The 13,566-nt window shown below is 37.5% G+C and overlaps 1 protein-coding gene across 1 annotated transcript in view; it reads right to left on the bottom strand.

Annotated features, from left to right (window-relative positions):
* Positions 1-217: 217 nt before the first annotated feature.
* HOMER1 (homer scaffold protein 1) overlaps positions 218-13,566 on the bottom strand; it is a 122,522-nt gene continuing 109,173 nt past the window's right edge. The window contains exon 9 of the mRNA XM_045796402.2: positions 218-3,307. Within this exon, the coding sequence (XP_045652358.1) occupies positions 3,119-3,307 (189 nt within the window). The 3' untranslated portion in view covers positions 218-3,118. The remainder of the gene's footprint in view (positions 3,308-13,566) is intronic.

Raw genomic sequence — 13,566 nt, 5'->3', positions numbered from 1 at the left:
GCAAGCTTTTCCTCTAACTGCTTTCCCGCAGTTCAATGACAGCAAAACATTAAGTTCTGATGGTGCTGAAGTCCTGCTGCTAGAGGGACAACGAGGGATGCAACTTCATGCACTGTTTTTAATCTGCGGAAAGAAGGGGAGGAAAAGGGGGGGGGGAGAGAAAGGCAGAGAGAAGGAGAGAGAGGAGAAACAAAAACTAATTTTCCAGGCAGGGAAATATGTATAAAACCTTTTATGTCAAAGTCAGGATTTCACAACATAACACACTAATGCGAAATCCAGTAGCACCTGTAAGAATTAAGCAAATGCGGCCATCACTTAAATGCTTTTTCAAAAGTATCTGTAAAAGACTGAAAGAAAAAAAGATAAAGTACATTCTCCAGAGAACAACAAATGTATTTCAAAATAAAAACTGTATTTTTGTTTTTCCTTTTTTTTTTTTCAGTTGTTTTTTGTACAAGAATTCATAATTATCATAGAATAACTTATACACAACGGGATCGATCTCTGCTCTCCTTTCTGTGTCACTTCAAGTCCACATGTTCAGGCTACAGTCCCCAGCATCATCTTCTGATAAATATATTACCACAGTTGGATCTAAATATAGATACATTATATAATACTTCTCTCTGGGAAAAAATCAGATTTTAATAGGCAAACTTTTATTTATATAATACAGAAATGGAGAAAACTACAGTAGACACACAACCTAATTATGACTTGTAGATGACGATTCTAGATACTCTCCTACTGTAAATGAATATTTAAAATAGTCTTAAGATTTTATTTATATGTGCACTTGTATCACCTTATCCCATATACTGTACACGTCTAATGACACTCTGGGAATTTAAAGGTGCAGCCCTCAAATTGTTAAATCACTAAAGAAAGAAAAAAACTAGGCCCTATTGGACAAGGAAAAAACTCACAAAATTTCCAATTTTAAATTTCTTACCAGTAGGAAAATATTAAAAATAATTTTCTGTATATACATATGGGTATATGTATATATTGAGTTACACACATGTCTCACCTATCAATACAATTCAAGTGGAGACATTTTGGTGAGTTATTTTCCCATTAAATGACAACTATGTCAAAATTTAAAAATATCTTATTACATCATTAAAATAATTCACTTACCATTTCAACAGCTTACAGGTTTTTTTTTTTTTAATTTTTAACTCTTCGTAACTAAATTCCCTGATCCCTAGTGTTAAATCCCCTATTTAAATTAAAATCTGGTGCTGTTACTCAGAAACTGATGGATTAAATCACATCTACTTCAAAACTCCATCAATCAAATAAATTTTATTACCTGATTTATCAGAGAAATATCTCAGCTCTGAGCTTGTGTACCTAAATTACCCTCCCTATAACAGGTGAGGAAAATATCCTAAAATAGATGGAGGTAACTTACATGATGTCGTAGCACATAGAATACACGATGATTCAGTGTCTGATAGAAACTTTTCAGAGACACCTGAAAACTCACTTTAGAAACTAACTTTAGAAACAAACCATTTATTTTTCACTCTAATATAAATTAATATGTATGTATTTACATACATACACATACATATATAAAACAAAATTGTCTAGTGTTGAGTTGCTGTTTGTGAGTGAAAAAATGGTTACAAATTGATTCATTAGCTTAATTTTGTACTTAACAATCCCATCGTTTTGGGTACAAACAAAGTCAGCGCATTCGTAGACTCCACAGTCAGACCCTCAAGCATACACTTTAAAAAAGAACCCTCCTCCAAATCACAGGCATTGTACAGCGAGAATACATGGACTCTGATGCAATCCCTAACTCCAGAAGCAGACTAGACAGCACGTGGCTTACTTTTAAAATAGCTTCTTAAAAGAAATATATAAAGAAATGCATGTTTGCTAAAAGTCTTTTAAAATTACATCAAAACAACATTAAAACTTGTTCATTGAGAAGAGCCTATTGAATTGAATTCCTGTTTGAAATGCCTAGTTAACAGTTCAGAATATTGCCTTGTGAGGTTTGACTAGAGATGTGGTTGATGTGAAGACCCAGACAGAGTACACGGCTCCAATCCCAATAGTCCTCTGATCGGCTGTTTGATGGAAATGGATCCCCTTTAAAATTGCTATACACCTTAAAATGATCTATAATAAACAGTTCCCCAATAACCATTATTAGTTGTAAATTGAAATGCATTGATCATTCAGAAAAGATTTCTTGCAAAATATATAAATAAATGTAACTGCATATTCTGTAAATATACTTAACATTGCTAGGCCAGACCGTCGATGACGGGCTGCTGTATTTCAGTACTGTGTGTCAAATTTATTAGAAATTTAAAAAGAAAAATTTCTGAGGGACTCAGCTGCCTTCGTTAGTTGGCTTTAAAATGTGTAATAAAATGGGAGACAATATCTTCTCATAAATACATGGAATCAATATGGAAAAGTAAACTATACAGCAGACAAGATTCAAGAACACCAGAGTGTACCAGAGTGGTCACCGAGTGAAATATCTTCCGGTATAAAAAAAGGGAAGAACTCTATACACCCAGTTCTAGTAAGTATGTTCTAATTAAAGATGCAGCTCTCTCTCACTCCTGGCAAGAATTAATTGGTAATGGTGCTGCTTCTCAGCAGTGCAAAAATATCCTGAGAAATTATTCAGATTACAACAGAAGACAGGGCTTTCATCACTACGTTTTTGCACAAACACAGCTTTAGATATCATAAAGAAATTAATTTAAAAAGCAGATAACCTTCACTGTGTGGAACACAAAAAGGGGAGGTGACCCAGACATTGTTAATTCTCCCATTGGCTAAGATCAGAAAAAAAAGATTGCATTAAGTGTCTATTTATAACTTTCTAGTTAACTATGGCCAATAATATACATGGAGGTAATTTGTAGTTCAAGTTTTTCATCTCTTTTTTTCCCCAACTAGCTACGAGCTGAATTCTAAAATTTACACTGAAATATACAATTCCAATTTTCAAAAGATCATCCTCCTGGAGGAGGAGTGATATTCGAATTTTATGTGCGATCTTGACGCAGAGCCCAAACAGTCCTATGAAGAGAGACAGTGTATTTTTTAATCAATTGGCACTGAAATTTAACTTTCCTTAGCTGCATTCTAGGAGCTTGGCCAAGTTATCTCGTAATTCTGTTAGTTCAAATATTTTTCCATCAAGAATTTCTAAGAGTGTCTTCAGGTTATTGCGAAAAGCTTCTTGTTCATTCTGACTTTTCTCCAGACGTTGCTCTAAGTCAGACAGCTGTCCCTCCAGGTCTTTGTTCCGAATCTCTACTTCCTTTAGAAACAAAAGTGTGATATACATACACATGTCAGTTCACGACTAGAAAACAAGACAGCGTCGGTTATTACTAATATCGTGGTGGTTCATGCAGCCTGACGCGCGGGGTGAGCTTCTGAATCTCAAGTTACACGAGTTACGGAGATTTTTAGAATTCTGCCCTCTGAGGAATCCATGCGGTTTCACTGACAGGCTTGCTCGTGAATCCATCCGCCCAACCCAACAGAAACTTCCTGACTGCTTACTTCGTGCCAGGCAACACTCTGGGCACTTCAAATACCCAAGAGGATTAAAGATCCATTTTGTGGCTTAGCTACACCTCATTTCAATGTCTGCCCACCTCTTTCCCCTAACGCACAACTAACTGGTAGCAGTCTCGGCTGAGAGCAGGCAGAGAGAGAGAGAGAGAATACTTTTCCCGTTACTGGCAATTCTGGAGAAAGACCTGTGAGAAGACCACAACTCTTGAACGGGAGGTATCAGGACCCTCTGAATATGTTAATTAGTCTTTGTGTTGCCTCCCTGTCCAAACGAGTGCTTGTGGCAGAGGAAGTAGCTCAACGGCTACAAACTACAGTCCGGAGCCACGATAAGCGCACATGGAAGAGAATTCTAAAGCTGACAGTTCCAACGTACCGCAAATCATGGAAACGAGAAAAAAAATGACAAAAGTTCGTGACCAAAATATTAATTTTTAAGCACACAGAATCAAGTCTAGCATACTTAACAATCTGAAGCTACAGAATTGTTCTAAAAAATGTTTCTAAACATAACAAATATAATAAGTGATTCTAAAAAATGAGATGATCTAATGACCTAGAGATTTATTTTTGGTTAAAAATTCAAGTTGAGAAAAAGAACAGAAAACCAACTATGACACTTTAATCAAGGTATTCAGATAAGCAATTAGTTTAAAGTTATATATCCTTTCTGGAAAGCTCACTTTTACATCTGAGAGCAGTTAAATGATTGACGCAAATTACACTCACACATGTCAGTTATATGAGACAATGACAACATTTTGGAGTTAGTAATACAATATGAATTAGCCTCAGAAAATATTATGTTTCAAATGTTTATACATGGTTTAAATGTAAATCTTGTAAAAAAATTCTATGGAAGTCTAAAGGATGGGGGAACATTTTTTTTTTTTTTTAATTTTTGAAAGACAATCCGGTAAATGTTAAATGAGAAAAAACCCCGAATAGGAAGCAGCAGAGTGCAAATGGGCAAACATTGGTATGCTTGGGGACAAACAGTGTAAATTACTGTACAAACAGGAAAGAGTTGCTGTTGTTAGGATTGTGGGCACTTTTTTCCAAAATCTATTTTTCTTACAACACCTGTAAAAATTAAACTCTTGAGAAAAATCATTGGGAAATTGGCTTGAATACATCTATGAAAGTAACCCTGTCCTAGGATCTGAACATAAATGTTCACTTGCTTCGACAGAAATAACTAAACGTATGGCTTAAGCAAGAATGCCACGGAGAAGCTGCAAGAACCTGGGAAAATACTAGAAGGAATACAGCAGCTCTAACGAGTAATAAATGAAGAATTTAAGAAATCCCAATCTAATATTGAAGCATTTAGTGTTGCTTCCCAGGTATGTTTCTAATCTCTTCCCTCTGCATACTCCACAAAGTGAGGATAAGTAAACGGAGAGCAGGATCTAAAACCAGTAAAATACTTATATATTCAGAAGCACATTCATGGAGGCTCCAAACTAGGAGGGAGAAAACAGACCCCGGGATCAAATGTAAAAATTCCACTCATGATTGCACAGCATGCTCTCCTGACTGCTTCAACAATAAGCTTAAGAGCAGAATGTTTTCAACTATAAATAAAAATAGACCAAACGTCATTCACTAGAAAACACCCACTTCACCAGGCACCACCCAGTATGCCGTCTGAAGCCTTCCTTAAAATGAAAGGCTTCCTTGTTCTCCTTGCCGATCAATGAAACATGCAAACATTTTCAATGGAAGCATGCAAAACGCCAAATTTCCTCAGCTATTAAAATTGCATTGTTCTCTCCAGACAGAGTGTCATACTCTCAGCCATTTCTCTGATTGGAGGAATTTTAACAGTCAGACAACAAAAGGGATCCAATACAGTGCTGATGGTGCTGGTCTGTTCTGAGGCAGAGAATATAATCCTAGAGCAAGACTGGCCAGCCCAGGGCACACGGGCCAGCACAAGGCCACCGGAGCCCTGGCGGGTGGGAACTTCCCAGTAGTTTGCCTTACGTTTGTATTTTCCAAGCCTCTCCTCCTCCCTCGTAATGCAGTCTTCTGCTTCTAACCACCTGTGCGCCACTTGCTTCCTTTTCTCCTTCACTAACAGGTAAGCATGTGCCAGGGGCCTCCAGAGACCTGGATAAAGCAACGGAGGCCAGAAGCTGACTCCGTTTCGGGTTTTAAAGGGCAATAATTGCAAGTGTAAAATCTTAGTATGTAGAAGGTCACACTCTGTGTTTGTTAGATACGGAGCCTCAACACTAGAGTGATTTTAAAAAACTTCCACAAAATTATTACCATCATCCATGGGACCAGATCAGGCTTATTTTCTGTAAGTTTAAATCCTGCATTTTTTTTTTAAAGATTTTATTTATTTATCTGATAGAGAGACAGCCAGCGAGAGAGGGAACACAAGCAGGGGGAGTGGGAGAGGAAGAAGCAGGCTCCCAGCGGAGGGCAGGGAGCCCGATGTGGGGCTCGATCCCAGGACTCTGGGATCACATCCTGAGCCAAAGGCAGACGCTTAACGACTGAGCCACCCAGGCGCCCCGTAAATCCTGCATTTTTAATCTAAATAGAAGTTACAGAAAAACTGACATCTGATTCACATGTTAAGCTGTTACAAATAAGATATATTTCCCTATTAGATCATCAACCTTTACATATAACACGACATATAAATCATCAAAAGAATTCGTTCAACAGAAAAACAGGCAAAAGACACATACACAAATTTTGAAGAAGAGACATTCAACAATTATTTACCAAGCATCTTCTACGTTCTAGCAATAGAGACAGAGCAGAAGACAAACAAAGATGGTTCTTGTGCTAATGCCGCATGCATTCTAGAATGAGGACGCCAGCAACAAAGAAGTAAATACTTCCGGGACGCCGAGGTAATGGTGACTCTGTATGCTGACATCTCTCAACCATCCTCCCAAACGATATAAATCAGAAATAAGAATAACACCACAGAAATCCCATGGCCTCAAAGTAACTAGAAGAAATAGAACAAATCAAACTTCAATTTCCAGCAAAGACATTTCCCAAGCTCTCTCTCTAACCCTCTGCAGAGGGCAAGGCAGGGTCGTGGGGCAAGTAGAGCAGAGAGAAGAGGAAAACAAAAGGCTTACGACTGAACTCCAACAACCCCAAGAAAGACTGCTGGAAGAGTTGAAACACTGGAAAAATCATCAAATAAACAAAGTCCTGGTAGACCAGCGCAGACTACAAGGAAGGGACTTACTAGTCTACACGAGACAGGAGGCAATCTTGGAAAGGCAATTCTTCTGAGGAGAAATGGGCAAAGAAAGAGAAAGGAGCCGCTGGAATACTATGGTAAAGGGGAAGAAGGAACCACAGGAAATTTACAATCTTCTAGACAAGAGAAAATTAAAACAGTGAAGGACACATAGCCTCTCCCCCACTATCTACCAAAAAGAGGGTCGTTTTGAACTGAGAATCCGTAAGCCACCCAAAACTGCAACTCAATCCACAACATACAAAGGTGTGAGCTATCTTCATCTACGCAAACAATCGTAACACGAAAACAGAAAATGAAACTCTCGACACTTCAGTGAATGAAAATAAAAGCCTCCCGGGGCGGCTGGGTGGCACAGCGGTTAAGCGTCTGCCTTCGGCTCAGGGCGTGATCCCGGCATTATGGGATCGAGCCCCACATCAGGTTCCTCCGCTATGAGCCTGCTTCTTCCTCTCCCACTCCCTCTGCTTGTGCTCCCTCTCTCGCTGGCTGTCTCTATCTCTGTCGAATAAATAAATAAAATCTTTGAAAAAAAAAAATAAAAGAAAATAAAAGCCTCCCCCCCACCAACTATGAAGCACAAGGAAACAGAAGCCTCCACTACGAATTAAATATTGTCAAATAGGACACCTGGCAGGCTCAGTCAGAAGACAGTGTGACTCCTGACCTCAGGGTCGTGAGTTTGAGCACCACGCAGGGTGTACAGAGAGTACTAAAAAAAAAGTAAATGAACTTTAAATATTGTCGAACAAGCATTCAAAATAGAGCCTGAGTCAGATATCAAACACTAAAAACAGACATGAGCCAAAAAACTAAAAAAAAGGAGTGATTAAACCCTGATAGAAATAGAAGAAAAAGGCAAAATCATAACAGAAATAGACTGAATTATAAAACAGAAAAATAAATTTAAATAAAATTATGCTGTACTCAGTTATTATTTTAAATATTCCAGGGAATGCAAGTGAGATAAAGTAGGAGAAATGGTCAGAAAGAAAGTGGTTGAAATAGAAGAGAAGAAAAGACCATCTAACTACATATCACTGGAGCTCTTTAAGAAGAAAACACCCCAATAGGACAAAGCTAATATTTAAAACTTTTATACAAGACAGCTTCCTGGAAATAAAGGAAGACCTAAATCTAATTAAAAGGGCCCACCAAGTACCTGAGAAAACTGACCCTCAACAAAATCCATTGAGACATTTTTTAGTAAAACTCTTTAACTTTAAAAATAAAGGAATATAACGGAAAAATCCTCAGGGCACACACACAGAAGCCCCAAACTCCCAAGGCCAGAGAACTAGACTGGAATAGATTTCTGAAAAGCAACACAAGGGGTGCCTGGGTGGCTCAGCTGGTTAAGAGTCTGACTCTTGATCAGCTCAGGTCATGATCTTGGGGTCCTGGAGCCTAGTCCCACGTTGGGCTCCGTGCTTAGCGGGGAATCTGCTTCTCTCCCTGTCCCTCTCTCTGCCCCTTCCCCTGCTCATGCTCTCTCTTTTAAAATAAATAAATCTTAAAAAAAAAAAAAAAAGCGACATAAAAACAAGGTAATAATGGAGTGGCATTTTCAAGAAACTCAAAGAGAGAAAATTATGAACCAAGGATTTTATATCCACCTGTCGCCCAAGTACTAAGTCTCTTAAAAAAACAACTTAAACCCGTGAGCTCTTCTGGAACCATCTACGAGAGGATAAGCTTCATCCAACCAACAGATTACTGTGGAAACTTCAGAGAAAGGACTGATGGTGACCACGTACTATATGTAATATATATCAAAGACTAAGACAAAGGTGGACAATGGTTAAAAAATAATATAAAAATGTTATTTTTTCCTTTTTTAAAAGATTTTGTTTATTTGAGAGAGAGTGAGAGAATGAGAGTGAGAGCACCAGCAGGGGGAGGAGCAGAGGGAGAAAGGGCCTCAAGCAGACTCCGCGAGCCGAGTACGAGGTCTATGCAGAGCTGGAACCTATACCACTGAGATCACGACGTGAGCCAAAACCAAGAGTCAGACGCTTAACTGAACCAACCCAGAGCCCCCCCGAAATGTTACTTATTCTGACAAGGTAGAAATAATGCAACTAAAAAATAGGAGGAAAAAAAGGAAAAGAGAAAAGCATAATAAGGTTCTAATTATTGAATATGTAATGGTTCAAAGTCAACTATCATAAAAACTAACAAACTGGGGCTCCTGGGTGGTGCAGTCGGTTAAACATCCGACTCTTGGTTTCGGCTCAGGTCGTGATCTCAGGGTCATGAGATCGAGCCCCGCGTCGGGTTCCGGGCTCAGCATGCAGTCTGCTTGGGATTCTCTCTCCCTCTCCCTCTGTCCCTCCCACTCATGCTCTCTAAAATAAATAAGTAAATATTTAAAAAATAAATAAAAACTAATAAACCAGATAGGAAAAATTTAAATATGAACACAGGTAAGTAGGACTCTTTTAAAAAGGTCACCATTAAAACAAAGTTAAGACCATCTTCAATATCAAAAGATACAAAAAAGGGCAAAGAACGTTATACAGAGAAAGAAAAAATCAAATTAACATACACAGGAATTATTACATAAAATAATGACAGTTGAAACAAAACATAAAAATCATACTGATAAATATGAATGAGTTAGTTACCTAGAAAAAGAAAAAGAAATTTCAGTTTGGCTCACAAAGCATTATCTAACCAAGTGTATACAATACACAAGAAACATTCACAAAAACTGATGTTACATTAGGTCACAAAAAAGTAATGTTTGAGCAGAGAGCCCGACGTGGGCTCTGTCCTAGGACACTGAGATCATGACCTGAGCCACCCAGGAGCCCCTAAAGTGCCTTCTTTTAAACATCTCATAGATGCAAGGGAAATAAGACCAAAATTACAGAATTGCAGGAAATAATGATAAGGAACATACTAAATATCAGGATCTATGAAATACACCTAAAGCAATCATCTGAGAACAATCTACAGCTTTAAACACATACACATAAAACAGAAAGAACGACAATAAACGAATTAAATTCTCTTCTTAAAATACTAGAGAAAGAGTAAGTAAACCAGAACAAAGTACGAGGCAGGAATAATAAAGATAAAAGGAGAAATTAATAAGGTAGAGGACAGAAAAACAGTGGCACTGATTAGACATACCATTGCTTAACTTTAATTAAGAAGAAAAGGACAATGGACCACTATATAAAATAAGAAATAAGAGTTCTTGCTGACTCTGTGAAACCTAGATGGAAAGCTTACACAGCCCAGTGTCTGCAGAAGAAATAGAGAATAATCCCGGACTACTCCATAAAAAGGCACCAGGCCGCGATGGTGTCAACGTTCAAAGACCAGGTAGTTTCAATATGACATCCGTTATTCCAGAGCATAGAAAATGAAGACAGTGTATGAAGTATGACTGAAGTATTACTGTGTGTAAAGTATAATCTTGATACCTAAATCTTATAAATACAGCTCCCTCCAAAAGAAGAAAATTACAGACCAATATCACAAATGAGTGCTGTGTAAAAATGATAAATAATAAAGAACAAAAATCTACCACCACATTAAGAAAATAAGATACCATAGCTAAGTGGTATTTATTCCAGTCATGCAAAGGCGGTTCGGTATTAGAAAATCCAGTAATAAAATAAACCATATTAAATAGATCTAGAGTGGAAATTATGATTATCTCCATAGACACTGGGGGAAAAAAAAAAAAGCCCTTAACAAAATTCAACGCTCATCCCTGGTAAAAACATTCTAATAGGAACGAAGGACACTCTCGTAACATGATAGAATATATTTTAGTGTTACAGCCAGCATTTCACTTAACAGAAAAATACTAGAGGCATTTTCACTAAGATGAGGGGCAAGATAAGCCCATCATCTCCACTACTGTTTAACACTGCAGTGGTGTTTTAACAGGTGTAATTGGACAAGAAAAATCAAGAGTCTTAAGAATGGGGTGAATAAAAGTAAAATTACCTCTGTTTGTAGGTTATGTGTTACCATACCTAAAAAATCTTACAGAATCAATGGACTAAATGAGAAAACTAGCTCAACTAATAAAATTAATTTAGTCAGGTAGCAGGACATAAAAATAGCATACAGAATTCAACAGTTATCAAATATACAAATAATCGATTAAAAGATACAGTGGTAGAGAAAACCCCATTTGAAATAGAAAAAAAGAAAGATAAAATACTTATAAATAAGAAATATGCAAAACTATATGTTGAAAACCTTAAAACACTCCTAAAAAACCACAAAAGTAGATGTTAACAAATGGGAAGACATCCCTTATTCTTTTATAGGATAGAAACTTCAATAAGATATTGCTTCTCCTAAAGTCATATTATAAATTTTAAGCAATCCCAATAAAATTTTTTTTATGGAGCTTTATTTTCAGTTGACACAAAAATTGGTACTGAATACTGAATTTCAAATGATAAAATAAATATGTAAGAATATTGAGAAAAACAATGAAAAAGAAACTCTGTGAGGAGTACCTGGCCCTACCAGATATTAAAGCCTCTACTATTAATACAGTGTGGTACTGCTGCATTAACAGAGTGACTAGCAGTGTGGAATAGGAAGCCCAGAGTAGACCAAAATGAGTATAGAAGTCGAGTATCTCCAATGTCTGGAAAAAAAGAATGAAATTTTAAATAAATGGTAATGAGATAACTGAACAGGCATTTAGAAAGATACAGCTGGATCCACATCTCATACCGCACACAGAAGAATAAACCCCAAATACTCAGAGACCCAAATGTAAAAAATGAAACCCTGTAAGTACTAGAGGGAAATACAGATGAATCCCTTACCATCTGAGTTTGGAAAAGAGCTATCTAACTGTATGAACCACAAGCCAGAACCAAGAAAAGAAAAGAGTAACAAATTTGACTGCTACATAAAACACCATCTTAGGCAAAGTCAAAAACAAACAAACAAACTGGGAGAAAATATTTTTAACATGTAATCAGATATAAAAAGAACTCTTGCAGTATATAAAGAACTCCTGAAAAAGAACTAAAAATCCTATAGGGAAAGGGCAAAAGACATGAACACCCAATCCACACATGTAATGAGACACTGTAATGACCTCCGAGCTTATGAAAGTTGTTCATGTCACTCATATGAGATATGCACATTAAAACTATCATCTCTCACCTATCACGCACTTAGAAGTATGACAACACACTCCGTTGGGGAGGCTATGGAGAAAGCGGCACTCACGGTAGTGGTATGAGTGGGCACCAGCACAGTCCATCACGGACGGGTATTTGACAATGTTTAATCAAACTACATCCGTGTTTCTTTTCTCACGTCGAAATCTTGCTTCTAAGAATCTATCCTGGGGGCGCCTGGCTAGCTCAGTCGGAAGAGTATATGAGACTCTTCACCTTGGGGTAGTGAGTTCGAGCCCCACAGTGGGTGCAGAGATTACTAAAAAAAATAAATAAACTGAAAAAAAAAATCTATCCTGAAGCTACATCTCCAACAATAACAGAATACCCACATGCACAATATTACTAATTGTAGTATGGCTGCAGAACACTGGAGACAACCTAAATGCCCGCAGAAAGGAGTGGCTGAATAAACTACCCCTCACACAAATGAAGGACGTTACCGCTATAGTAAGTATGAACAAGATCTCAATGAACTGAAGAGTTCCGGAAATATATTCCGGAATATATTTTAGGTTAAAGAAGCCAAGTGCGGAAATATATTCCGGAATATATTTTAGGTTAAAGAAGCCAAGTGCAGAAGAGTAATCTACAGCATGTTACCATTTAAAAAAGGGGAGGAGAAGGTAAATAAATACATCTATCAATTCATTTGTGTGAAAAGAAGTACAACAGAAAGGATACGCTACAAACTAATGACATTGGTTACCTAAAGGCGGTGGACGGGAATGTGGTGGGAAGGAAGGGGCAGAAGCTAAGGTAGTAGGGACTGGAGGGGTTTCTCTAAAGACATCTTTCCGAATAGTTCTGACTTTTGGAAACACGCTTATATTTCATATACTCAGTGAATGCATGCATATATGAAATGTAGAAGAATGGATAAGAAAATACTAAAATGGAATACAATATGATACAAATGAACATAAGTATGTTTCTTTTCTTTTCTTTTTTTTTTTTTAAGATTTTATTTATTTATTCGACAGAGAGAACACAAGCAGGGGGAGTGGTAGGCAGAGGGAGAGGGAGAAGCAGAGTCCCCGTTGAGCAGTGAGCCTGATGCAGGGCTTGATCCCAGATTCTGGGATCATGACCTGAGCTTAAGGCAGACTCTTTACTGAGTGAGCCACACAGGTGCCCCAAATATAAGTATGTTTCATATGAATAACCTAACCAATTGCAGAGGAGGGGAAGAACTAACCCAACAAACTTCTGAACATAGGCTGAGGACAAAAAAAATTATAGTGATCTCTAGTTGGTAAGGCTTTGTTTGCATTTTTTTGTGGTGGTATGAATTAGTCATTCAAAAACTATTTTCTGTGCCAAGATTGAGAAATATAAGTAAATATATTGTAGATAATAAGAATCAGGTTTCTTAGTATTGGGTAAAGGAATTACAAATATGAGTATGGGGAGGGCTAGAATAAACTCCCATTGTATTACAGTGCAATGGAAGGTATGAGTAAGCCATTGGCTATTGAAATAGACATAATGTGGTATGTATGTACTTCCAGGTCTGTTTATTAAGATGGCATAGAAACAATGTCATCTCAGTAGCAAAAAGCTTATCTGGTACTCAGGTTTTGG

The sequence above is a fragment of the Ursus americanus genome, chromosome 5 (genome assembly GCF_024610735.1).
Source record: "Ursus americanus isolate L20-20 chromosome 5, mUrsAme1.1.p, whole genome shotgun sequence".
Lineage (NCBI taxonomy): Eukaryota > Metazoa > Chordata > Mammalia > Carnivora > Ursidae > Ursus > Ursus americanus.
Note: the sequence above shows the minus strand (reverse complement) of the source record. Positions and strands in the feature narration are given on the sequence as shown.